Genomic DNA, 27,861 nt, shown 5'->3' with positions numbered 1-27,861 from the left:
CAGGGAGCTTTTTATTGCTGTGTAACATGAGATAGGACTGCAGAAACCACTACTTCTCCTAAAGCCTGGCTGAGCTCCATCCTGGTAGGATCACTGTAGGAAGAAATTCAGATTTTGAGGCTAGGAGAGAGCAACAGATCACTTAAACTGATCTCTTGTACAAATACAAAGACCATAACGTTTTGCCCTTCTACAACAGGAGATGGCAAAGAGAATTTTGCTGGGGTGACAACTGCTTACCAACCCTGAAGGAATTCAAAGGATCAGAGCTGCAGATTGTACTGCCTCATCCACAGCATTTATACAAGCATGGAGGTAGTTCATGCTCCCCCAGGACTACAGATTTAAGGAAAACAAAGGTTTCTCAAATCAAGACCATGTACATTTGCTTTCAATACTCAACTGCAAATATTAGCAAATACTAAATTTAAATTTAAGGTTTAAAGAAACATAGTATTTTTAAAGCCTAACAATGGAAATCATCATCATCTAATCCAAAAAAATTAAGACCTGACAGATAGTTTTTCTGACTTGCGTTGAAAGAACCCAAATGCTAAATAGGCTTCTAACCTATTTTTGGCTTACCCACATTAACTGCATACTATTCTGCTGTGTTTACACTGCAGCATGGAACAGAATTTAAAACTGCCACCAGAATTCAAGAGGTTACCAAATAATTACTAATAAGCAGCAGAAATGCACTAGGACAGTTTCTGCCACGGTGCTTTAACAGAGGATAAAGAACAGCCATAAATTTCAGTGCAAACTGGGTGTTTCATTTACATACAATATCTTCCAGTACTAGACACATGTAAAGAACACTATTAGAACCACAAAACATTGTGGTATGCTACATAAAAATAAATCTTTCAGAACTGCTTTGTCTTGCCCTGTTTCTTTGCACTGTCTCCAACATCAAAATAACCCAGCTGGGCTGAATCCAACTGGAAAAACTTTAAATGGAAGTCATTAAGAGGCTGTTCTCACAGGCAATCTTTATGTTGATTACAGCTGCCCTGCGCATGTCTTGCTAAGTAGGAACCTAATGCAAAGTACCAAAGACTTCAATTTTACGAAGTTTTAAAAAGCACCTAAAAGTGCTTTCAGTAAAAGAAAAGAAGTCTGGCTTTGAAGAGGCTATAAACGGGCACCTTCTCCAGGTTCCCTGAATGGGAAAAGAGTGCATTCATTATTTCACAGGAGGCCTTTGAACCACTGGCAGAGTCAGGCTCAGGCAGCATACATGGGTAAATGGTATTATACCTCAGTACACCAGCAGAAATCAAGTTCACGTGACATTCAGTGCGATCAACCAATTACATAGCTGTATAAAGGAGAAAAAGATCAGACCATTTTCTCTTACTGATATTTTTCCATTCTTCCATTAGATGATACAGCAGATCATTTGTGTACAGATTTACAGGCAAGGAAAGTAATCATTAGAACATGGGCATTTAAAAGGAAATAGATAAACAACTTAACCATATTTTATTTGACTGCAGCTTATTTAGACAGCTTGTACATTTCATAACCCCAATGTTCTTATTCTCTCCAAAGGATAAAAGGACAGAATATAATCCACTCAAAACAGCAGTCCAATATTTTGAGATACACTTGATATTTTATAGATACCCATCCGATACCCAAACTCCAAATATAATTTATGGTACGTTTATACAAGACTTGAAAACCTTTTAACATAGCACTCCGTTTTTGTGATGACTTGCGGTGCACTGAAAAATAGTTGTGATGCACTACTTAATGCCAATTAAATTATGCCTATTTTCTCTGAAAGTGATGAACCTGATGGTTTCTCTCCCTTCTTGTTTTAAACATTGTAATGCAAACATCCACTCTGACATATGTCAGCCAACAGCAGTGTTTGGGCAGCATAAAGAAGTTAAACATAAAAGTAACTTAATACCAACTCCATAGTTCAGATTTGTCAATGCAAAAAAGGGGATGTGTCTTAGCAACAGACAAGAAAAGTGAATGATACTTTTCTAGATTCTGTTCCAAATTCTATTCAAATTAAGCTTTCACAAGGCTCTCATCCTGCTGAAAATACATCACATCCATCCATGACATCCAACCCCATGCAGCAAAGTGAGGAATATACCTGTATCTCTGAACACCAACAACATGTACAGCTTCAGTATCTTCGGTGGTGAACTGTGTGTTATACAGTAGCAATATTAGGATTTTGTAGACATTATTCTTTTAAAAGAAAGGCACACCCATTTTGCTCAGTATCCTGAAAGTTTGCATGGTGAAAGTTGCTTCTTGCTTTCAACAGATGGAATTGTATTTGATTTTAGAATGCACAACATGACAACTGTGGCACCACCTACCTGAAATATTAAGCTAGTTTCTAATGTGCTTTTAAGAAATCAGAAAGCCCCTCTGCTTTAATATTAACCAATAGAAGACTTTTATGCTGATGTTAAAACCAACAGAGAAGCAAAAGAAATACTGCATTTGCAGTTTCCATTACTTGACCTTGTACAATGTGCAACAGTTTTTAATAGGATGTGGAATTACTTTCTTCTGAACCACTGGTTCAAATGAGCCAGAACAGTTCTCCATTTTGTAGGCCACTAAAGCACCTATGTGAAATTAGCCTATGGTCAGGATTTAGTTTACTAATATGTGATGAAATTTTACCTACAATTGGCACCTACCAACAGACAGGAGAGATGACAACAGACTCATCCCTAAGAGTTGTCTAATTGGAACAAGTCTGAACTGCATTACAAGGTGGAAACACTGACGTGAACCATGTTGAGTTTGTTCTGTGAACAGCAGATTACTTCCATTTATCTTGCTGGGATTCTGGCACCATTTTAGAGCCCAAAATTAAGTTTTAGAAATGGATAAATGAAAAACACTAATGGTGTCCACAGGGAGAGAACGCAGGAGTGCCAATTTAAAATTACAAACTCACACCTTTATTTTCAAATACAATTCACAATTTTAGAACATGGGGAATGTTTATCACCATGTGAACATTCGGTCTGTGCAAAAATCAGGCTGACTTTCCTTCAAATCCAGTTTTCCTTCAAGGGGACCTGTTCCAAATGTTACTGGAGGTAGGGTTTGTAAATGTACAGTAATTAACAATTAAAAACATTACTCTAACCAAACCCTAACAGACGCAGTGTAGTAAGGCAAATTTGAGGATTATGCACAGTACAGAAAAGCGGATTCATTGAGAGTTCAGCCTTTTTCATGGGTTACCTAGGTTCTTCCAGTTACATGAATAAGCCAATAGCACAGTGTTTTTTTTCCCCAAAAGTGAAAAACAGCTCATCCAGAGACCTAGTTATACATCTCATTGTTCAAACAAGAGTGTAGACATAGTCTAACTAGTGAATAAATTGATGGCTTTTGGTAAAACCCGTGTAAGCCCACTTTAAAAAAGGGAAGTCCCTTCCCCGCTGAATTTATTGTGGATAGGGGGAAGTGAAAAAAGAAGGATCCCCTGATAACTTAACTCAGGTAAGTTTACAGAAAATGAGAGCAGCTAAAAATAGATACAATGCACCTTGAAATTTATTTCCAAGATCAAAAAAACTGAAGATTGAAGCATTTTAGAACACTGAAGCAAAGCAAACCGAATCTGGAAAAAAAAGTCCCAACTATTTTAAAACAGCTGTTTTTCAGAGTGCCGAGCGATAAATTTGATTAAATAAAATCATACCAATTTACATTATTTTTCTTTTTTTTCTTTTCTTTTTTTCTTTTGTAAAAAGTCCCTCACTTTTAAAGAAAAAGTGCATCCAAAACCAGCAGAAATTTGCTGGTAACATCAGGTTCTCTTTTAGCAGCTACTCAAGGTTTTCAAAATAGCTTACACTTCTTGCTATAAGAAAAGAAGGGCCTTCCAAACCCTTGTCTGGGAGAAATATCCAAATTATAAAAATCTAAAATAATTTATTATCAAATCCAGAATTTAAATAAAAGCAGAAAGTTTTCTTGCAGAGACAATCGAAAAAGGTAAAAGAAAAAAAAAAAGCATGCACTCAAAAAAATTAAGAGGTGAAGACAAATATACTTATCTATACAGGCACTGGCAGACGCAATTTAAATTGTTACCGTTACTCATTGTAACACACACCCCACCCTACAATACATTTTTTTTTCATTCACTAATCACTGAGGTACCAATATTTAAGAATGGATAATTCAATATGGAAAAATAAAACCTAAAATTGAAGCCTTTTTTCCAGAAAACTATGGCAAGTTTTGTATGAAATGTTAGTATACTTAAGAGAATTTTACAATCTACATTGGCTTTTTTTCTGGAACCAAACGCTGTGTTCCACATACAGGTTCTTTGATAAAATGTTCACTGTGTACGTAATACAGTCAGTAGACTTGCAAATGAACGAACGTATCTTGGCTATCAACTGGCACATCCTGCTGGTACCAAAAGAACTTGAAGTTTGAAACAATCTGGTTTAATTCAGAACAAATGTGCCATGCCAAAGTGCAACAAATATGTGCGACACTCAATGAGACACTGACAGATAAGAGCTGCATGGAAATTACTAAGTCCACCTGCAAAGCAATTCTGTACAAATTGCAATGCATGCAAAGGACAACTCTGCGCTGTTGGGAAGTTGGTTGCTTGACGTGGTGGTTTCTTTTAACGCAGCCATAGTTTAAGACGCAGTGCATCAACTCCATTTAAATAGTATCTGAACAGCCTCTTATCCCGCACAAAACCAAGGTTTTCATAAAGTTTCAAAGCAGACTTGTTCGTGATTTCTGTTTCCAAGACAACCTTTAAAGAAAATAAAAGGGCAAGTCATTTTTGAGATTTACATACTTTCAGAAAAATATTTACAAAGCAATCTGATCAGATTTAAAGCTCTACATTAAACTGGCCACCTATAATTACTGTATCATCAAAACAATTTTGCAATCGATGTTTTCTTCCTGTTAATAACTGAGAAAGAGAAACAGTGTTATAAGTTCAACAGTTATGCAACAATGATTCATGCTTCGTACAAATAAATTTCACCTTATATCAAATTGCCACTGACTGCCTTGAACGTTACTTCAATCAAATATGTGATAGTTGGAATGTCCCCACTGAATGGCTAAGGACTCAAGCTGTGTGTTACTAAGTCAGCTGCTCGGGTGAATAACTTAACTGTTATAAGCTACTTACAACTAAGCAAAGCCATTTTTCTATTTGCTCAAGTTTTACTTTGCAATTAAACAGATTTGGCTACATATCCAAATTTAGCTTTCCATGAACATTTGTTTAAATAAATATTTGTATGAACATTTACTGTGAAAACTCTAAACAAAATTCTAAGCAGCTCAGGCCCTTACAAAGGCTTTCATATTATAAGGGGAAAACCCTGGGTGTCATACATTTTGCCATACACTACCCCCAGCTATTCCTAGTACAGGTCTGGAAGAGAACAAAAAAACCCTTCTTCTTGCTAGTCTGCTAAGCACTGGCAATGGAGGGACGAGTCACGGGTGTTACAGTCAAGGTATAAATTTAGTGACTTTCTCCAACTACAAGTTACACCACGAGCCATAACAGCTCCTGGCAGCCCCAGGCACAGGGTGGACAGGAGAAGGAATAGCAACAGAACAAAAGTTGGAAGTTAGTGTTGCTTCTTCAGCTCTTCTGAACAAAAACCTGGCCCTCCAATCCAGTCTTGTAAAACTGACACACATACATTATTCACTTAATTCTAGTGTTAGACTGGACTTTTAAGCATCAAATGTGGTTCAGGTTCAAGAATGCACTGAATGAAGATGAATCAACAGGCCAACAACTACACCATGTATCAATCTATGCCCAACTTTACATATGAAATACAAAAAAAGCCAACCCCCCCAATACTACAGTGATGGCGATAACATAAAAAGACAATAGAAAATAAAGACACCTGTATTTAAATTTTTGCAGTGAGCCAAGAACGAGCTCATGAACCAGCTAACATTTCTGAACTGTAGTATTTCATACCTACTACAGTTAGAAATGGTAACAAGCAGTGTCCCCCCATAAGGTAGTACAGTAGAAACAAAAAGAAAAATAACCCAAACACAACAGGGCCAAAGTACTAGACCAGCCCCTTTTATTTACTTCAAATGTAGCTACCACAATCTCTGAAATGTATGTACAGAGGTGTAATAAATACCCATTCATTTTACACACTTTAAACTATGCTTTCAAATCTAAAACCTTCCGACCACATATCCCAGCCATCCATCCCTACACATCAATCTCCCAATGGATAAATCATGTCCAGAAATGTAATGATTTTGGGTTCTAAGAGACCAATGGAACATGCATAACAGGAAAACTGAAAAGGGAGAGGCTAAAATAATTTTTTAAAAAGAAACCTGAAATAAGATTTTATTAATATATAAAAAGACCAAAATCTTTTCAATTTATTATTTTTAAAGTAGGGTGATTAAAATATAAAGGTCAGTTTGTTGTATCTATATTCTTGCAATGGGCTAATTCAGATTCTCTGCCTCCTATGAAGAACAAGATATTGAGTTTATGTTTTTTAATATGCATCATTACCTCACTGGAATCCTAATATCACGACTTCTAACTCAACAAATTTGCCCTACAATTTTTAATCAATTCAAATTAACTGACTTCCAACTTTTGTCCTGTTGCTTTTTCTTTCCCTACATTAAAAGGTACAATGAATTGCTTCTCAGCTCAGATCAAAATAAAGCATTTATGCTGGGCAAGAAATACAACTGACAAAACTAGCACTGAAAATGAAACCTGCTTGAGCTTTGTCTACAAACAGCATTCGTCTTCATTAAAGTTTAGTAATTTGGTAGAGTAAGATAACATGCCGGTGCCCAGTTGCAAACCTGCATGTTCATGCTATTAGCCTGGAAGGCCTTGGAAATTGCTCTCCACTCTTTTTGCAAGTCACCTATTTAAAGGAGTACTTAACTGCTAAAATTCATGTTTGCCAAAACCCCAATTATTCAAAGAGCTCGCTTTCAGGATGACACTATGTACTAACAGTTTGAGATCCCTATTATAAAAACGCAGTAATGCTTAACGCAAAGACAGATAAGTCCTGTGATGTAAAGTGTTCGTTTGATCACACAAAAAGATAAATTGTCTCACGACATGAATACAGTAGTTACTGACAAAACTAAGTAAGTTAATAAGCTTTAAATTTTAAGAATGTTAGAGCCCTTTCAGAAAGGCCATCAGACGTTAGTATACGTGGCTGTAGTAGCCCTGTCTAGGTTCTTTTATGGCTGTGCAGTCTTGGGATTCAAGTATTTTTTCTCCATATTTCTCAAATGGTGAAAATAGATGCAGGAAAAGGGATTAAGTGATCAGTACAGAGCAAGTGACTGGTGCATCCAAAAATAGAACCCAGTTTTGTTAATCCCTGATGGAGCCCTGTTCCCTGCATTATGCAGGAATGCTGTTCCCGACCGTCCAATAGCAAGCTAATATTTGAAGACCAATCTCAATGACAGCATGAAAATGAACAAGTACCATATTTACTCAAATCCAAGATGACATTGGATTTAAGATGTTCTCCCAATAATTAAATTTTTTTATATAGAAAATGTATACGTGTGTTATAATTTTCCAGGTATCAATTCTAATTACTGGAGTGTCATCTTAAATTCACCCCTGCCTCGCTACAACTGGGAAAGGCAGCCCTCTGCATACTTCACCCTCCTTCCCTTTGCAGACTGCTTGCCCTTGTGCCCACCCAGTGCCTGCTCCCTGAAGCCTCTGCTCCCCACCTCGACTGTCAGATACTGTTCTGGTTCCATTCCCTCCCAGGGCATGGAGCACATGGAAGTGCAACCCTTGCCAGGTGGCAGCTGGAGCTGTCACCACTGCTGATTAGCTGGGCAAGGGACAGTTTCCATGTGCCCATGGAAGGAATGGGGCTGGAGCTGGAGAAGCATCTGGCAGCAATAGGGGCTGGGGAGGTGAAGAGGCTGCAGAAGCAGGCGGGAGGGGGTGCAGGTGGTTCCTGTGGTTCTGACTCTGGCCCCAACCTGGGCTTGGTACCAAAGTCAGAGCTCCTGTAGCAGCTACTTGCCACCCCCCACCACGCCTTGTACTCAAATCCAAGACAGAGGGCTCCCCTCTCCCCCACTGAACGGGAAGGGGAAAAAAAAACCAAACACACCTCATCTTGGATTTGAGTAAATACGGCATATCGCTGAAAAGCTTGTTAAATACTGAACTGACATCTTGTAAATGTTGTGGGGAATAAAGCCCCTACTCATCCTGCCTGAACACTAATTTTTTCATGGATGCTAAAAACATATCCTTGTATGTAAAGATGGACCCAGCTGTGCAAAGACTGTTCTTCTTCCTGTGTGTCGTTTCAAAACCAAGCCCAATATGTTCAGTGATCTCACTCACATATGTCCTATAATCCCCCACAGCCAGTACGCTCTGCATGTACAAGCACGCCTGGTAATCCCTTTAATAACCTAGAATAATCTCTGCCTCTATCTACCTGCATCAGTACTGCCTGAATTAATTACGATGATAGCACTTTCTGCAGCAGGGGCAGCTGCAGAGAAATGTGCTGTGAAGGGAATGGGTGGCTCAGTACAGCTTGATGCCTCCTGATCCTCTGGGTTGTTCTGGGCTGGGGCACACCTTCCCAAGCCAGATGCAGCCTCTTTATGACCCATATTGCTGTATGGGGGCAAACAATTTAGTAAGTTTCTGAGACCATGCTTTCTCTGAGCAATATGAAATACCACCGTATCCATCCTCTACTACATACAAAAAAAAATGAAACAAGACTAGGGCAGATATCATGACACTAACAGACAAGAGCAGAGAAATGTTAATGTGTCATTAAAGTTGTATTCCCAGTTAAAGCAGCAAAGGGCTATGATTTTTCTTATTCAGTAGGCATCAAAGTGGATTGACTTAAATCAAAGTAAGTTTGAATTATCAGCTTTAATCATGTGATTGATTTTTATGGCTCCCCCCCAGTCGTATCTGCACTGTGTTTTCTTACAAGAAGTATTGATTCTCATCGGTCAATAGCCATTAAAATACATTGATAAGTACAGCTTTTACACTAAATTTAGCACACATTTGCTAATTGGAAAGATAATGTATACGTGAAGAATCACTCAATTACATAGTTCAAACCTAGTTGCATTAATTTTACATTTTCTATTACAATAGAAAATACTTTTTATTATTAGCTTAATCATTTTTCTTACTTGCGTTAAGTTGTATTTTGATGAAAACTAGAATTCAGTTAAAATACACAAAACCCCAAATCTTAAAACTTTTATCTGTTAGATAAACTTTCTTAGATATCAACCATATTTAATAGGCCTGTACAAAGTGGCTAGTATTCACTTTGGATTTGGCCAATTCGGGGGACAGTGATTCAATTTGATGATTTGAATCGCTGTCCTGAATCGATTTGGCTGAATCACCCAGGCCCATCCCCAGCTGGCTCTCCCAGCCCTGGCAATGGCTTGCCCCTGCTCCTGGCACTTGGGGCGGGGGGGAGCACTGACTCACCAGCTTCTGCTGGGCAGGGGGGCAATCCCCGCTGCCCCCCAGCTCCAGCCCTTCAAGGAAAAAACCCCCAGAAATCCTACACTCGCCAGTTCCTGCCTGGTGGGGGTAATCCCCGCTGCCCCCTGCTACCCTGTGCCATGTGGGGGGCTCTTCCACAAGCCCCCTGAAGCCCCGAGGCTACTGCAGCAGCCAGTGAGTCCAGGGTTTTTTTCTTTTTTTTAAAGGGCTGGAGCTGAGGTGGGCAGGGCAGCCATGGGGGGCCTGAGGGAGCTGGGGGGCTCATACAGAGCCCCCCATGCAGCATTGGGTAGTGGGGGACAGTGGGGATTGCCCCCCTGCATGGCAGCGCCCAGCAAGTCAGGGCTTTTTTATAAAGAACCAGGAGCTGGGGCAGCCATGGGTGGGGCTGGGGGAGCAGATGGGATGGGGCCTGCAGGGGTCCCCTCATGGTCTCTTCTGGCCCCTCCTCCCCACCCCCCCAACACACTTAGGATCTCCAAGTCTGCTCCAGCTCCCTGCTGCAGTGACTGGGGACTGCCCAAATCATCAAAGCTGTCCAAATCTTTTCCGACGTTTGGGAGAGCTTCAAATCAATTTGAACCTTCTTTATTGGTTCCCTGATTCGATTTGAATTTGGAGATTCAGCCACTGAATCGGGCCGAATCAAATCAGCATCTGAAGCTTCACACAGCCCTACTATTTAATGTTTTGGCATTTTAAACTGATTTATTAAACAAAATGAAATATCTGTAGTTCCCAATGACCACAGTCTTTAATATGTTAGGTCAGCTAAATCACCTCCTCTCACACCTAGTTTTCATTCAGAGATTTGAAGAGATAAATCAAGCCTTCCTGCTTTTTCAGCTCCAAACTTGTTTCTCCACTTGGAGCTAAACCAGCTGAATAAACTGAATCAAAGAAAATATTCTCTGAACCAGCAGAAGGGAGTACTACTGTAAGATGCTTGTTTAGTATTTCCACAAAATAGTCCCAGGTGCTTAGCCAGTATCTTCTACTAGTTCAGTGATCTTTCTCCAAAGCTTCAGCAAAGATGTATTGTTTATAAAACTGTATAGATATAATTTCTGACTATTTTCAACAGGACTACTTTAAAGAAAGAAAAGTGTACTCCGCTTCCCCTCCCCCCAAAATAATGTTTTTACCCACCCAGCACGATGCCAAGGAGTCTCACTAACAAAAATGGGCCCTGGCTAAAAGTTGTTGTGAATGCTAGGTGCTTCAGGCCACCTCTACAGGTGCATGGCGAAGTGCAATTGTGGGATTGCACATTAGAGCCAATCACACCTTGCTGCCAGTGTAGGGGAAGCCTGATCTTGGGCTTCCCCCCTGCATCAGTCAGAAGGAGGCTCCCACGGCTGAGAGCCCTCTTTGCGCAATTACCTCCCAGTCTGGGGGCCAGGCACAGCTGGGACTAAGAATCTTGTACTCGACGGGGCTCTTGGTCCTGACTACCTGTGTGGGTTTCACACACCCCTAGGCCCTGGGGACTGCAGCTGCTGCAATCCCCTGGGCCCAGGGGGTTTGTGCTGGGCATGGTGCATTCCTGAAGCTGGGAACCCTGTCAGCTCATGTGGCTCCTAGCTGAAAGGGAGACCCTGCTATGTGTGCACATTAAAGTTCTATAGCAACCAGCTATAAAGTTCGTAAAGATTTTCGAGGTCTAACTTTATAACTGGTTGGGGCTTTTTATTATGATAGCTATTCTACATATGTAGCTGGTCTTAAGGCAACTGTGCAATTAACCAGTTAATTGTGTGATACCTGTAAGGTGTAGAGGGGGCCTCAGTGCAGCTTTTCAGGAAAAGTTGATATTCCCTCTCACGTTTAGTATATGTTTGCCAGAATATTATTGGGAACATTGCAGCTCTTTCACTTTTGTTAAAATACTAATTTTGAGAAGTTTTAAAGGGGTCTCCAAAAAAGTTAACACGTGTTTTAAGTGCACAGCTGAACTTATCAGAAGTTGGGTCCTTACTTGCTATGCACTGTGTATTAACAGCAACAAGTAAAAGTGAGCAGTTATTTTGATTTTATTTTGCTATAATTTGGGGGGTGGGGAGGAACACCTAAGAATAGTAGTAGAGATACTGGAGCTATCTAGACGGAGAAAGACAAATCACAATACTGTACAACTTTCATACTTGTCTGGTTATATACAGAATAAGGGTTCAAATCTCATTTTTTTCTTAAAATTATCTGTGACCTGGGCTCCCTCGCTTATCAGTGGAAACACCAGGCACTAGTAATGAGTTGCTGCCTGGATTTTGCAAACCCTAGCAATGAATAAAAGAGTGTGGACACATAGGACCAACCTGTTTAAATGACATTTAAACTGCAAGCAACCAGACATATAAGCCAATGTAGAATGGTTTAAACCTCCTGGAATTTTTCAAAAGTACCTGGATAATTGAGTGTTATTTTGAACTGGTTCAATGTTATGTATAGACACCAAGCCTTCTATAACTAGCGTCTGCCTGGTCCTACAGGCATCTCCACCCTGCATTGCTCATTATCACCTCAGTCCCCCCAAAACCTTTCACAGCCGCTGGCTGCTTTAGTACACAGCTAGAACTCTACTGCCCCAACCTCTATTGCATTCACTTAACTAAAGTCTATGGCATGGCAAAGGCTAGGTTCTGCCTATGGTGTCTGTCTTATACTGTAGCTTTAAGAGAACACTTTCCTCAAGGTCCTTCAGTTGCGGACAATGGACCCCCCCCCACTCTGCAGGGAGGGGTGGGGGAGTGGGCTTCCTAGATGCCTGCTTTTGGGTTTCCAGGAGGCTGTAAGGTTGGTAGGCAAATGGCACCTTTAACTGAAAACATTCATCAGTTGCCAGGGAGGAAGAACTGAGCCACAGTACAGTGGATAATACCAGACAATGGCTGTCAATTCCATGCTCAGTTATAGTTTCATAGTTTCTAAGGTCAGAAGGGACCTGAGCAGATCACTGAGTCCGACCCCCTACCATGGCAGGAAAAAGTACTGGGGTCAAACGACCCCAGCAAGGTGTATATCTAGCCTCCTCTTAAAGACCCCCAGGGTAGGAGCCAGCACCACTTCTCTTGGAAGTTGGTTCCAGATCCTAGCCACCCTGACCGTGAAGTCGTGCCTCCTGACGTCTAGTCTAAATCTACCCTCTGCCAGCTTGTGACCTTTATTCCTGGAAGTTAATGTGAAGTGGCCCATTAATTCTTAACTGTTCCTTGCCCTCTTTACTGCACCCCCACCACCTATCCTGCCCCAGATGTGCCAACCTGCACACACACATCCCTATGCAACTGCTGCCAATGCACATTAATTGAGCAGCTTTCAAGCAAAACCCCTACCTACCTGAGCACCCCCCTCAACCCTCACCACTCCTCCAAATCGTCCTAGGACATCACAGACTGTTGTTGATTACAGGCTATGGAAGTAAATTGAGCAACTTTGTAGGAAAGTCCCTTTAAAAGCAAGATGCAGAGACCCCAAACATACCCCCAAGGCACCCAGACCCCTATGGAAAGCAGAAGCAGGGGTTCAAGTAGTCCCCCCACCAGCATATACGGGCACCTCCAGTTAGGGTATCAGTACGGAGATGTCAGTAAAGTGCAGGAATGGTCTTCACTGAACTCAGTGTTAGTGAGAAGGGGGAGCAGAAAATTGCAGTTGGGCAGGGTACTCGCCACCACCCTCTGGTGGCAGTTTGCTAGCATAGCAGTGTCTAAAAAATGACTGTTCCACTTAAAGCCACTGGCTGTGTTCAGATGTCACACCTCTGACCCAGGACAACTGAGAACTGGTTCCCACTCAGTAACATTCTTTGAAGACTTCAATGTTACCCTACATCCATACCCTAGGACTTCTGCAATTTATTAGGAGGTTCAAGCAGTTAAGCCGATATTGTTGCACCACAAATAGCTTGAAGGAATCTCCAAAATGTAAGATTGGTGCCAAGGAAAAAGAATATATGAAGATGTGCTTACCACATTGCTGGAGATAGTGGGTATATGGTGAAAGAAAAAAAATTATGATCAAATCGTGATGAAGCCCAACAATGAGACATTTAGCAGGGACAGTATTCATTTTAAATATTTTATTTATATTTAGATTTTAATATTCCACCACTAATCTACCAGGCCCATGAGCCAAGGAACTGGAAATTCGTATTACATTTTACACAGAGAAATGAAAAGAGCAAAAGGCTAATTTAATATGGACAAACAGGGCTTACAAGGGTAAAGGTCACACGATGCCCTTATATGCATGTCTTATTTTCTCTAATTTACAAATAAGTTTCAAGTGGAAGGAAGAAAAGGTCTTATTGATAACAACAAGGTGCCCAACACAACTCTCTGCACCTTGGTTCCCAGTTTGTAACATGGGGATAATGCTATCTTCCTACCACAGTGGTGTTGCAAGGGGAAAAAAAATACAGATAGTGAGGTGCTAATATATTGCAAGAGTGGGGGGCCAGGATAGCAATATTCTATATTATTTGTGATTGATTAACACATTCAAGGCCACTCTAGAGATGAGCAATGGCAGAGTGACCAGAAGTCAGGAAATACTGAAAGGGATTTGAACTAGGTCAAAGTGTATACAGTGACAAAATCAGGAAGCAGATTTCAAAAAGAAAGGATCCTCCAAGACAGGCTTGTCCAAGATCTGGCCTGCAGGGCTCCTAGCGGGGCTGGGAATTCAGGGTGTGGCACACCGCTCATTGTCCAGTTATGAAGCCCTACAAGAGATCCACATCAGTGGCAGGGGGACGAACAACAGCTGTGTTAATCCTTGCACCATCAGATATGGCCAGTAAGGCACTTTGCATTCCAGATCCAGTTCATGAGAAGACCTGAACTCTGGATGCAGCCTGGGGGGCCATAAGTAAGTTTGTCACCCCTAGTATAAGACAACTCATGAAGCTACTTTACCGGAATATAAAATTATTTTCCAAGCTGCAGTATGTGTCAGAGCACGAAAGTTATAATCATGCAAGTGGTACAAAAAAGGAGATATGAATACTATGCAGCTATTCAGGGTCCTGGAGAAGAGGACAAAGTTTAAATAAGCTACTGAAAGAAATCAGACACCTGTGCATAGATTCAAGGATGGGATAACATGGTACATGGAGAGAAAGAACACACCATGCCCTAGAAAATTTATTTGAAGAAAGCTGTAGTTTAGAAGTGTTCCCCAAGATACCTTTTATACTGCAACAGTAGAGGCACAGATTACAAGAGAAAAGGCTGGCTAACTGGTGACAAGCTCAGGGTTCAGTGCTATGGAGCAGATGCAAGACAGCAGTGGAATATCTAACTGGACTAAATAGAGTGGTGTGTGAGGAATGTTATTTTCTCCCCCCTGCATCATATCCAGACTTACTAGTAGCTTTCTACATATTCAAGAAGTAATGCAAGCTCTCATTCAGTTGGGGGAAAAAAGAATGTTAAGCTTTAGATTTGATTTTTTACAATGCTGAAACTGCCACCCCGAACCCAAATCTTCATTACTATTCTACTATTGTAGAATTACTTCATTACTAATCTTCTACTATTGTGATAATCCTGTTATATGATAGAGCTTTGACTTAATTTATTTTTTAATAAATTTGATGACAGTCTGATAAGAATATGTTCCAGTCTTACACTAGGTACCATTTCAGAGTTTAACCTCATGTATTCTGAATACAACGAAGCATTAGGTGGAATAATCAAGCCAGAAATTCTAGAACAAGTTTTTATTATTCAGTAGCCTTTATTTGTCGATTGCTTTAGAAAGATCCATGCAGTGAAGTCTGACAGTTATTTAGTGAAGCAAAATATTCAACTGTTTGGACATTTTGCATTAATATTTCCTAATATTTTCCGACATAAAATTTAGTTTGCCTTTTTTAGGCTATTCTTGCTCCTACAATATATAGGTAAGTTTTTTACAGCAAAATAAAATGTCCAAAAGAAAGCCTATAAAATAAATCCATGAGTGCAAAGAACACTAGAGTACTCTCTCAGAAAGACTGGATATAAAAATCTTACCTCATCACAATCTCCTTCAACCATGGCATAAATAGCTTTCTTAACCAAGTTTGTACCTGGAATACAGATTTTAAACATTAAAAAAAAAAAAAAAAAAAAAAAGCAAAATACATGTATTGTGCGAGAGGTTTCAGTTCAAGCAGGCTTATATGCAACTAACACATACCCCATGCCCACCCCTGCAAGATACTACATAATAGTAATTTTTTACAATACTTAAAAAATGCACTGCAAATCCATTGTCTGCTTTTAAGCTCGAGCATTAAAATTGCCAGTAAAGACATATGGAAATTCATTTTGAGTGTAAGATTGCTTTCTTTAACATTGTAACAGGCTTCTAATGTTTGCTTAATATACCCTCATTTTACGTGACAAAGAATCCCAAGACCAAATGAATTCCTTTTCATTGCAATTATGCTTGGAAGCCACTCTTGAACTCATCTGAAGAAAATCATTTTCTTGCAAGATAATTTGTCTTAAAGTGGGGGGAGGAGGAGGGAGGGGGCTCAATGCAGAGAGACCATATATTTAAACAGTCTCTCATAACGGTTGCCAACTAACCTAGACACAGAGCAATAAATGCATGTTGTACAAAGACTGAAGCATGCCGAGGATAAGAAGCTGCATCTTTTGGGTGGCCTCATTCTTTGTGAGAAATTACACCAAGAGCTACTGAGGAAAGTACAGGAAATCACCAATTTGTTTTGTTTTTATTAAAAACCCCCCCAGATGTAGCCAATACAGTTTGGTAGTGCAGAAGCAGACAATCAGAGGGAAAGAGAAGGGAAAAAGCCATCCCCAAATCCATGTTTGTGGGCATGAAGACAACACACAGCCATTCCTTTGTGCTCCTATGAACTGAAAACTATGGTTGTCTCCTACCTGACCATGCTTAAAGGGGGTGAGAACTTCTCTCTATCCTCTTTAACCTGCTCTATAGAAACCCTGTAACAGAAGCCATTGCTGGCTCCAGATTCGTAAATCTGGAAGTGTGTTCAGATTTTACATTATTAAAATTTTCCAATTTAATTAAAATGTTGGCAAAGTGCAACTGTAGACCATCTGATCACTTGTGACACCATCTTCTTTTCCTATGAGTGGTGAAGGGGACAAGAGTAGCAGTTCCACCATACTTATTGCATTCCCTTGTATTTTCCCAGCTATAACTCATTTTCTGTTCTCCACAAACAAAACAGGAATTAACAACATGCAAAGTGAGGATCTGACACATTACAAATTAGTGGCAAAGAACATCCTTGTAAATGTCAGCTTTTAAGGACACTTTACTTAAACAGGTACTTCAATATGGATAATATATTTCAGGATGGCTTATTTAAATGGGCAGATCAACACCTAATTCAGTAAGTGCAGATACCACAGATCAGCAGTTCACAATCAGTGGCAGAGGTACACTGGTGATACACAGACAATCTGCCAGGGGTATATGCTTTAACAGATTTATTATAATTACTTTATATGACAAAAATTTGCTGGTGGTACTTAGGTTGTATCGTTTTAAACTGGTGATGCGCAATCTGTCAGTTTGGAACTGTGGCCTTATATTGAAAGAAATTCTTGGCATGAAGGCTTATTTTCCAAAATTGGTACCAAATCTGTATGACTATTGGAAATGTTTTTGTTAAGTAAGCATGCAGTAATTGCCCACGTAAAGGATCCACATGGGATGGTAACGGACTGAGGGGAGCCAGAGAAAATAGAATGGAATGGCTTGCCTAGATAGCATGTAGAAAGGAAGGTAGTGGCAGGTGTGTGCATGCACAAGAATACAAGCACTTGCTTTTTCCTGCTTTTTAGCAATATAATTTACAGAGGAAATTGAGGTTTGTGGCCACTTTTCTTACTAACCCAATACAATACTTGCAAGATTTTACATCAAGAAATTTAAGAGTGCAGTGACTCCTATCCTAAAAGGCCACACATTAAGTGTTCAGAGATGGTTTCTTGGGAGACCAAAGAAATAAGATTTTTCTTGCAAGATAATTTGTCTTAAGGGGCGGGGGGGAGGAGAAAGGCGGGGAAGGTCAATCCAGAGAGACCATATAGTTAAATAGTCTCTCATAACAGACAAAAAAATTCAAATAAGCAGGAAAGAAAATGCTGCACTTTTAATGAAAAGAAGAGTGGCATTAGCTAACAGCAGCTATTGCAAGTTGTAAAATACAATTTGTGATGCACTAGGAAACGTAGACACATCAAGTTATATTCAATTAATTCAAGAAAAAGACTGCTTGCTTGTTTTCCCACAACCTCTTTCACCTCTACATAGAGATAATATGTTTTGCAGCAGCAATCTACTCCAGAATTTACAAGCATCTCAGCAGGGCTATTTCCCTTTTAAAAAGAAAATAAAATAGCTTACCAATGCCTTTTCTTCTGTATTTGGAATCCACTGCTAACATGGCTATATAACCTCTGCGAAACATCTTTTTGTGCATATCCAACTTGCAGACAATGGCACCTACACACTCTTCACCTACCATGGCCTTAAAAACAAACAAATATCTGTGTATATTTTCAGCATGTGATATACAATGGGAGCAAAACCAGCAAATATTTGTTTGCATTTTAAATGAGACTTGCATATACAAAAGTAACAATTATCTGTTTGCATTATGAAACTGTATATAGAATTCCAGCAAACCTTATATCCAAAATACAGATAAGAAACTAACACAATTTTTAAAACAATGTAACAACCTAATATAATCCTAGTAATTTTTTCTGGTCCACATCCTCCAGTCATTTCTGACAGCGTTTCAACCTGTTTTTTTATATGAAAGTCATCATGGATGACATGTAGCTTAAAATCTTAGTGCACCTTTAACTTCAAGACCACGATGGCTAGGGACAGAAGTTACCAGCATAAACCAGTATAAGTGATCCAAAACCAGTTCAAATCTGTAACTCAACAGAAGTTCAGCGCATATAAACCACTTTCAAAATGGCCACACTGGACAAAGATAAGCCTGGATGGATGGATATCAGACTTAACTGAATTAGTTTAAATTAGTGTATAGAACTTCTGTCCCAGATCCCCTCCAGATTCAAGTTAACTCACAATCTCCCAGCATCCCAGAATCCTTTGTACCTCTCCTGCAAACTCCCCCTTGAAGGGTGGGCAGGTTAGCCTTGGCCCCAGCTGTCTGCTCCAGCCAAGCAGGGAGGCATGCTCTATCATCCCCCTGCTTCTGGCCTGAGCCACTGCAGGCATGTAGCTGCATTTCCAGAATCAAAAGTGAATGCCTGTTCATTTGCTTATTGGTTCAATCTACACATCTTAGACTAACCTGCAAAGAGTGAATTAATTCAGCCTTGGGATTTTTCACCGTCTGTACTTAGCCAGTAACTCATGATCTCTAGTATTTTCGTATTTTAAAATTCCCACTTTTAATTGCATGTAACCATTTTTTCAGGTAGTTCTATGCATTTCAAGTGAATTTAAGAAGTTTCATTTATCAGTCAATCCCAGTGACACTACAGTGAGAAGTGGAATCATGATAACCAGGGATCCTGGTTTCCCATGTACTGTGGAAAACCATGGGCTTTCCTCTTTAAAGGAGAAAATCATGAGAAATGGCAGGTTTCCCCTTACAGGCTGGCAGCCTTCCAGCCTGCAAGGGTTTGCTTGGGGCTGGCGGGAGTGGGAGAAGGGCAACTGAAGGCATGGGGCACCATGTGTATGCATCTCTGGGAGAGGGGAGGGGAAGAGCTGGGGGAGGGTCAGGGATTGGGGACTGTCCAGGGGATGTGTATGTGTAGGTGGGAGGGGTGTGGTGCATTGAGGGGATGTGTGTGTGGAGGGTGGGGAAAAGTATTTGGGTGCTGGTGCTGGGATGGAGCTGGGGAGATCTGAGGCAGTGCTTGGTGGTGCCAGCAAGCCGAGCCCAGCTCCATGCTGTTGCCAGAAGGGTCCACCTGGCGGCACCTGCCCCTCCAGTAGGGGGAAGAGGGCAGGGGGGGTTGCCTTTCAGGAGCACTGGGGAGTTGGGTAGCTAGACCGATGGCCGGTGCCCATGCTATCAGGGCAGCGGGGCCAGGAGATGCTGCCCAGGAAGGGAGGATGGGGGGAAGGGAGGACCATGGCTAGGCTGCCTGGCACAGCTTGGCACAGGCCTCTTGTACTCCTTGTTCCAGCCTGCACTGGGGCTGGACTCGCTCTGTGCCACCTGCAGGAACGACCGCAACCGCTGCACTCTGGCCTGGTTGGGATGGGGCCTGGAGCCCCTCACTGCTCTCCTGCTGCCCACAGCATGGCCTGGATCAGACCCACTCTCCACTTCATGCTTCTGCTGTGGACCGCAGCGCTGTTCTCTGCACCACAGCTCCAGCCACAGCACAGAGCAGCGTGTTGTACCCCAGCCGCTGCCTGTGCGTCCACGTACGGTGCACTGCATGCACCTCATGCTGAAGGCCAGCCCCACAGATGACCATCCTGTGAGTCCACATGTGGCTGGGTGGGGCAGAAGGCTGAAAGTCAGAAGGAAAGGCACGAGCAGGGCTGGGGAGGCTATGGCTTGGAACTGGGGAGCACCAGGGGGAGTGGCGGCCTGTGGCTTGGGAGTGGAGGGCACTAGCAGGGCAGAAGACTGTGGGTTGGAAGTGCAGGGCACTAGCATGGCAAGGGGAGTGAAGGGGACTGCATGTTGGGAGTGAGGGGCAACAGCACGGGCAGGGGCAGGGCACCAGCATATCAGGGTTGCTCAGTGCCACAAAGCAGCAGGCTGGACCACCACAGCTGGACCCATGTCCTGGTAAGCAAAGGGAGCAGGAGGAGCTCCGATTTTCCATGATAAAAAAAACCAACGTCAAACGCCAAAATATATAGGTATTTAGAATTTATTTTATTATAAAGATTGAGGCACTGGGATGCTTCCAAACTGCTTTAAAATTGTAAATATACAAATAAAACATTGTGTTCAACTGATACCTATATATATAATGGCGTTTCATTTTAGTAACGGAAAAAAGCAGATTTTGGGGGTTTTAATGAGAGAATTTGGGATTTTTAAACAGAGAAAACCAGGATATCAGATGGTAACTTAGTTGCTTTGAAATATTAAAAACATTTTAAAAAGAATGCTTACAATTTTATACACTCAAATGTTGCTGTGAACAAAAGTGGGACAGAAGGATATGCAGTATATTCACTCTGAATGACAACCAGTACTGGGCCAAAATGCATTCAGCGAAGAATGAGGGTGATAAATTAAAATTAACCAGGAATTAGTTTGCTCTACGATACCCAAATCTGCAATCCAGACAAACTGTTTAAACAGCCTTACTGTAAAGAGTGGGAAGGGGGTGAAGGGACAGAGGAGGGTGGGTTAGGGTTGAGAAACAGTCAGCCTACAAGTTGTTTTGGTTTGCCTTGAAATGCAAATGGAGTTGATTTCTTTCAATTTCTTTAAAAGAAAAAAAAAACACCCCACCCACGCTGAGATCTTGTATGCCAAGTTTCAGCCCAAGGCAAGTTTTATATGTCTCAGCTCAGCCCCTGAGAAATACAGGGAGTTAAACTGGAAGCGCCATCAGACTCTTAATAGCACTGCTATAATTATGCAGAGTACCTAGCTGTAACCTCACACCATGCTTTAGGAATGGAGTATAGTCCTCCTGCTCTGAAGAGAACATGGTGCAAACTGCTGCTCACAGGAATCAGGCAGAGAATGTCATAGATAACATACATGGAGTGCATTGTAAGAACTGAAATTTTAGATAAATTGGGGGGGCAGGGAAGGAGGAATGATGGATCATATACCAACATTGCCTTTGCTTAAAAAATGTACTGAAACTTTTTATCGGGAAAAAAATAACACCACAAAACTTTGCACTACTATTTATCAGTTTATGGTTGTAGTTACTGTCAGAAAACTGTGGTAAGTAACAAAATATTGACATAAGGAAAAACTTCTTTACTGTCTGAGACCCCAAGGCCTGGAATAGACTCTCCCCAGAGGTGGTGCAAGCACCTACTCTGGACTCTTAAGAAATATTTGGATGCTTATCTTGCTGGGATCCTTTGACCCTAGCCTACTTCCTGCCCCTTGGGCAGGGGGCTGGACCTGATGATCTTGCGAGGTCCCTTCCAGCCCTAATGTCTATGAAACCTAAGGAAATATCATGGTGCATAACTTTTAGAAGGCAAAATGACCCATTCCTCCAGCCCCTACCTAGTCAATTCTGCCAGTGACTGGGGGGTGGGGAGAGCAGAGGGTGCACAACATTTGCATAAGGACTGCAGGCTCTGGCTCTTATTGGTTTCTTTTCCCCTTAGCTGAATATAAACCTAATCCAGCATGTAAAATGGATAGTTTAGTTCCCAAGTGTTCTGAATGAGAAACTGAAACTTCAGAAAATAAACGGGAAAAAAGCATAAATTTTACGTAAGTACCACTTGGGAAATGATCATTAAGATACAAATTATGCTTTCAAATGTGTAATTATTACAGCTTACTCTGAAATCCCATGCAAGTTCCTACTACCAGGACCTGGCCCTAAGATACCAAAAAACAAGTATTACTTATTACGAGTTCTAATAAAGTGTTTATACTTTGAGATTATTTTTTGGAAACTGTCTAAATTCTCAGAAGAATGATTAAACTGAACTAAAGTATGCTACCTGGATTTTAAGCAAGAAACTGTAAATATTTAAACAAATTAGACAGAATCTCTTCATCTGCATATGTCAAAAATTATTGTGGAATTGTCTGCATCTTGCCTTAACACTGTTCACGCAAGAACCACAACATCACCTTTTACAACAAAGCAATTAATATTCATTTCAGCAGGTAAGATAAAATTTTACTGCTGAGGTCAAAGGCTAGAAATATTTTTCAAAAAATATTTCTCTGTTAAAAAAAGAGATGCAGTCACTAATACTATTCCCTGAAACGTTTGTACCTTTAAGTGAACAATATAAAACAGAGACTATCATCCACCTAGCTAAATCCATTCTAAGTTATCATAAAAGCAGATCTACCTGGACCTTTTGGATCCCATCTAGCTAGTGTCCAAGTATGCAAAGGAAGGTAAAGCAGTGGTTGTTAGGGCACTAGGCTGAGACTTGGGAGCTATCACAGACTTCTGCTCTGAGCTTGAATAAGTCACCTTAGTCCTCTACATGTCTTAATTCTCACCTGTAAAATGGGAGTAACAGTAATTCCTCTTTCACAGTAACATAAGTGAACATAATTACATTAGAGATTGTGAGGCACTGATACCACAATGAAGGGGACCACAAGTATTTCCAAAAGTCAGAACAAGTCTTTCAGTTAAAAATTTCTATACCTACATCTTCATTTTCTACACTTCTGTCCCCCTCACAAACTGATACGGCATGATAATACTTTCCAAGAGGTTTTATGTATAAAATACAAAGAGTGTTTTGAGATTCTTGAATAAAATATGATATAGAAGGGCAAGGTATTAGTTGCAATCATAGAATCTCAAAATGTAGTCATTTGAAATTTATATCCCACACCAGTAATTACTTCCCTGGCATTATGAAGAAATTCTCTTTAGAACTTGTTACAGGTACAGTATATAGCATAAACACAACTTTGTGATTAGCAACAACAGAGGATAAGAACCCAAAAACAACACAGATGTGGGTACTGTTTTTACTGATATGTGGAAAGGGAGGACTAACAAAGATAGATGGAAATCTACTTCTACTAAAGTACCATTGCTGAATTCTAAATATTTGGACCTATATTAAGGCTTCCTAAACATATACCGTACAGAATAAAATGCTTTGCAGTCACTTTCCCAAACACCTGAAGGCAATAAAAAGCAACTGCCCCCTCCACAAAGTTACAAAGAAGTGACAAATATTTTTAAACACACTCACAATTTAACATGGTGGATTAACGTATTGTTCTGATTAAAACATGAAAGACCAACCGGGGGCAGGGGGGCAGCGGGAAGCCAACCTGTTCTTTGACAAGCAATTTTCATACTTCATCTATAAAATTATCAGCACTGAAGATAAATTGGATGTATGGAGATAAGAATAAGAATCTAAATTTGGATTACTATTCTTTCACAGATGGCCAAAATTGAGTTTTCTAGTTGCAATTAGGGATTGACTCCTGTAATAGGAACGGCCTAGCATTTTGTCTTGCAATAACCCAAGCAATGCAGCCAAGGCAACAGCGTGTTAGATAGAACTATTGGTGAATTAAAACGTACACCACTCAAATATAATGAGGGAAATAGTTCAGCAGCAGAGTTGTAATCTAACAGGGGAACTTGAAAGTTCCTGATGATTTCCCACCATTGTCAATTGCTTCTAAATATGAATCAAGAACAAGATTAAATTTTCCTTTGCATCAAGGCTATCCAAGTATTCCAATTAATCATCTAACTTCCTAGATAGGGCCTGTTGAGAAAGTGCTGTTCCTTTAAGAGCAGTACACCACCACATTCAAAATGATTCAGTGAAAGCAAGGAATGACTGCAGATCATTCAGGGAAAATGTGCTATCCTGCTCTTAAATGATGTCAGCATTTTACATTACATTACGAAAGCCACCTCTTTTGTGCATGAAAAGGGGTTCTTTATATCAGCAACTCACCACAGACAAATGTATTCCTAGACAACTTTTAATGAAGTTGACTTGAGTGATCTTAAAGGAGCTGTAGCAGTACCTTACAGTATTTTCTTAGCAGCATGAATCTGGCTGCACGTGTAGAAAAAACACTGAAGCCATAAGGCATAAGACAGGATGTTTTGATGCAGGGGGGTCAGCCCATCATTCTTTCTGTCATCACCCTGATACCATTCATGCCACTTTCAAACCCCTGCTCCCATGTCAAAGATTTGTTTCAGGTTCTTGCTAGGTCTCAAATTTTCTAATAAAGTTACGTATTTATTGGTACTGGACAGTTTTACAGTACAGTAAATCTTCAAGACTTCCTTAAAAAAAACAAACCATGCATAATGGAACCTCTGCTGTACATGAGATATGGACTCGTTACATTGAGAAGCTTAAGATAACCCTTTTCCTGAATTCTGAAAAGTTTCTTTTCAATATTTGTGGCCTTTTTATTAATCAAACAACACTGCTATATAACAGCAATATTTTCAGTTCAGTATCTGCTTTAGACTACATCTGAAGCCATATATCCCTTAGACAGGGAAGGTTAAGATTTTTACATGAGCCATACGTCTTACACTGTTCTGTGATACATAAGGACAGAAAATATAGAAGAGATATTTGCATTAACATTGCCAATGTAAGTAATCAAGCTTTCTTGGTTTTTTCAGGGCTTCAAACTAAAAGAAAGAGAAAAAAAATTACTGCTGAAAGATAAACCTGAGTTCGCTTCTCCCACCACAGATATTGCAAAACTACTTAGAAGACTTCATATTTCAGAGCACTCTATATCAGTAGATTCAAAACTGGTGGATAAACCATACATTATTTGTCCAGATTTTTATATTTTTAGGATTTTTTTGAGACATCACTGGGTCTGCATGCCATTATCCTTTTCACAAAATGATCTTCCCAAATCACTCTTTGTCAAGAACTGATCTACAAAAACTAAATGATGCATCTAATATGGTTATGCTGTATTCAACAGTGCCTTTGGGCCTTACTGATTACAGCTGAGACATGCAGGCTGCTGACAGACACAAAAAAAAAAAATTCAAAACCACACTTTACCAGAAGGGGAAGCATGCTGGTTTGACCTGCTCCCACAGCGTCTGTATAGATCAGGTGCTTTAGTGGGGCTTTTTGGCACTTTTATTTGATAGCTGATTCAATCAGCTATCAGATAAAAATTCCAAAAAAGGTTCTGCTGAAGCACCCGATCTATACAGATGTTGGGTGACCCGGGCCCAACTAATGCAACGCCTCTTTTGGGCATGTGCTGCGCACAGTGCAGGGACGTGCTGAGTTTTAACTAAAGCACCTTTTCTTGGGGGTTTTTTACATCTGTAAATAGACTCAGTGTCCCAACTCAGTATCGTGTGTGCACACAGATTATTTCTAATTCACATCACACAAGTGTTTTAAAAAGGACTGGGATTATTTGGTATAAAGACAAGTCTAGATGCACATCAGGTAAAGGCTTAACATGATTTTACAATAAGCAGCTACAGCAGCCTGCTGCCTATAGCTCTTGTACTATTCTACACAGAACCGATCATCAACTGGGGTTCCAGCGTTTAACATCACAGCAAGTGTCAGAGGTTCACATAATATAAACTTTTCTTTCTCTTACATTGGCTTGGCTTTATTTGTGCAAAGCTTTATATGTTTTACACAGCTCCCTACAACCATCTCTACTCCCTTTTTCAGGACTAAGGTGTGCACACAGCGTTGGAAACCCTGAGACAGCCAGTTAAGTTGTGACAGAGATTAAAATGGAAGTCATACACAAAGTTTAAAAACATAACTCCTGTATACCTCACCATTACGTTTTTCAACCCATTACTCCTTTTTTGAATCTAATAATTGGGCTTGTATTGTCTGGAAAAGCATGCAGCCTTGATTAAGGCATCAAGTAGTGAACTCTCCGTTAGCAGGGAAGTGCCAAACAGCTCCACGTATGCTTTTAGACACATGAAAACTCACATAAAGAAATTCAAATATGCACCTAAATATTTGCAGGCCTAATCATGCAAGTATGGTTCCCTAGCCAGCTTATATAGATGTGGAAGTTCGCATGTATAGACTGCAACACCAAGATTTTCACCATGAAAGTAGCTTTAGAACTTGCTTCTTTTAGACAAAGATTGCCAGCCATTGACAAACAGACTATTGGAACAAAACTGACAGCCAGATACCAAATTAGATGCATCGTTAGCACAGTATAGCTATCCTAACCTAGCATGACACTGCCTAGATTTCAGCCATCCTGCTACTTGCTGCACTGAGAAATATAGCTGTGCATAAGCTGCATTTTAAAGTAATCGGGCAAATCAAATAGCGTGAGATCTGCGAAACTTTGATTCCCCTATCCCTCCCCATTATATCCGTAAAACAAATCCAGATGGTTCGAAGCGACTGACTTAGTTCTGCTTTACGAAGGCAATGCCAGCATTACCTTACTTATGCATGTGCGCAAAGCACTATTTCAATTTTTATAAAGGTGGCAACTGAGATAGGAAGAGACGAAGCGAGCAGCCGCTGGTCGCAAAGCTGACGTCAGAAACGTGACCGTAACCCGCAAGCTCCGAGGCCCTGTGTTCAAACCTGACCGCACGCGCACATGACAGGGCGTGCGACTAAAAAAGCAGGCGTGCCTCAGCAGACTCATCCAAAGGGAGTTTCCCCTTAGCCCCTGCTCCCTTCCCCTCCCCCGCCGCGCCCGGCACTTACCAAAAAGCACAGCTGGGGCCAGTTGTGGATAAAATACCTATATGTGTAAATGGAGTAGGGTTCAGACAGATCTTTGGTGATCAGTCTCATGATATCGGGCATCTGCAGCTCGGACTCATATCGCACGTATCCTATCGTGGGGTCCTCCTCGGGCCGAGAGTCCGTCTCCGAGCCTTTCAAGCTGCAGCCGGCAGCTAAGGACCGGGTGAGAAGCAGCAGGGGCTCCTCTTCCGCCTCGTCCTCCTCCTGCTCTTCTTCCTCCCCCTCCTCCTCCTCGGGCCCGCTGCCCCCCGCCAGTCCATTGCGGGCGGCCCCGGCGGCGGGGGGCGCAGTCCTGCCCGGCGGGGGGAGGTGGTTGGCGGCGGCGACGGGCCCCTCCTCGGCGCTCAGCACCTTGCTCTTGAGGGAGGCGCGGAGGCGGCGCAGCTCGGGGCTGAGGAGGCCGTTGAGCTGATGGTTGTGGTGCGGCGGGTGCGGGTGTAGGAGCCGCGGTGGCGGCGGCCCCCCCTTGCCGGGGCCTTCCTCCTCCTCCTCCTCCTCCTCCGCCGCCTCGTCGTCCTGCGCGCCCGCGCCGCCGCCGCCCGGCAGCGGGCACAGCGCGTCGCCCGGCGCCGCCGCCGCCACGACGCTGCTAGGCCCCGGCGGTACCTCGGCCATGTCCTGCGGGAGACACCGGCCCGCGGCCGGGGGGCGGCGCGTCAGGCCGAGCCGGGGCGCGAACAAAAGTGGGCCGCGCCGCTTCCCCTCCCTTCCTCCCCCTACCCCGGGCCGCCGCCACCGCCCCCCGCCCGCGCTCACCCCCGCGTCTCCTCAGCGCCGCGGCTTCCCTGCTCCACTCATCCAGCGGCCGTAAAACGCGCCCGCCGCTGCCGTGACCCGCGGACAGGTTTCCTGTCAGCGCGTCGCGACGCTGCCGCGCTTGGCGGCCGGCCCTGGAC

General features: G+C 41.7%; 1 protein-coding gene across 1 annotated transcript; it reads right to left on the bottom strand.

Moving 5' to 3' along the window:
* Positions 1-1,471: 1,471 nt before the first annotated feature.
* Positions 1,472-27,861, bottom strand: NAA30 (N-alpha-acetyltransferase 30, NatC catalytic subunit). The gene is made up of 5 exons (XM_090034270.1): positions 27,722-27,861; positions 26,924-27,583; positions 17,954-18,077; positions 15,574-15,629; positions 1,472-4,786 (listed from the first exon to the last, which is right to left on the bottom strand). Exons 2-5 carry the CDS (start codon positions 27,578-27,580, stop codon positions 4,649-4,651), a joined length of 975 nt encoding a protein of 324 aa, XP_089890396.1. The 5' UTR covers positions 27,581-27,583; positions 27,722-27,861; the 3' UTR covers positions 1,472-4,648.

Source organism: Crocodylus siamensis, chromosome 2 (assembly GCF_052110815.1).
Source record: "Crocodylus siamensis isolate JL-2025a chromosome 2, ASM5211081v1, whole genome shotgun sequence".
Taxonomy (NCBI): Eukaryota; Metazoa; Chordata; order Crocodylia; family Crocodylidae; genus Crocodylus; species Crocodylus siamensis.
The sequence above is the reverse complement of the archived record's forward strand: the minus strand, read 5'-3'. Positions and strand labels throughout refer to the sequence as shown.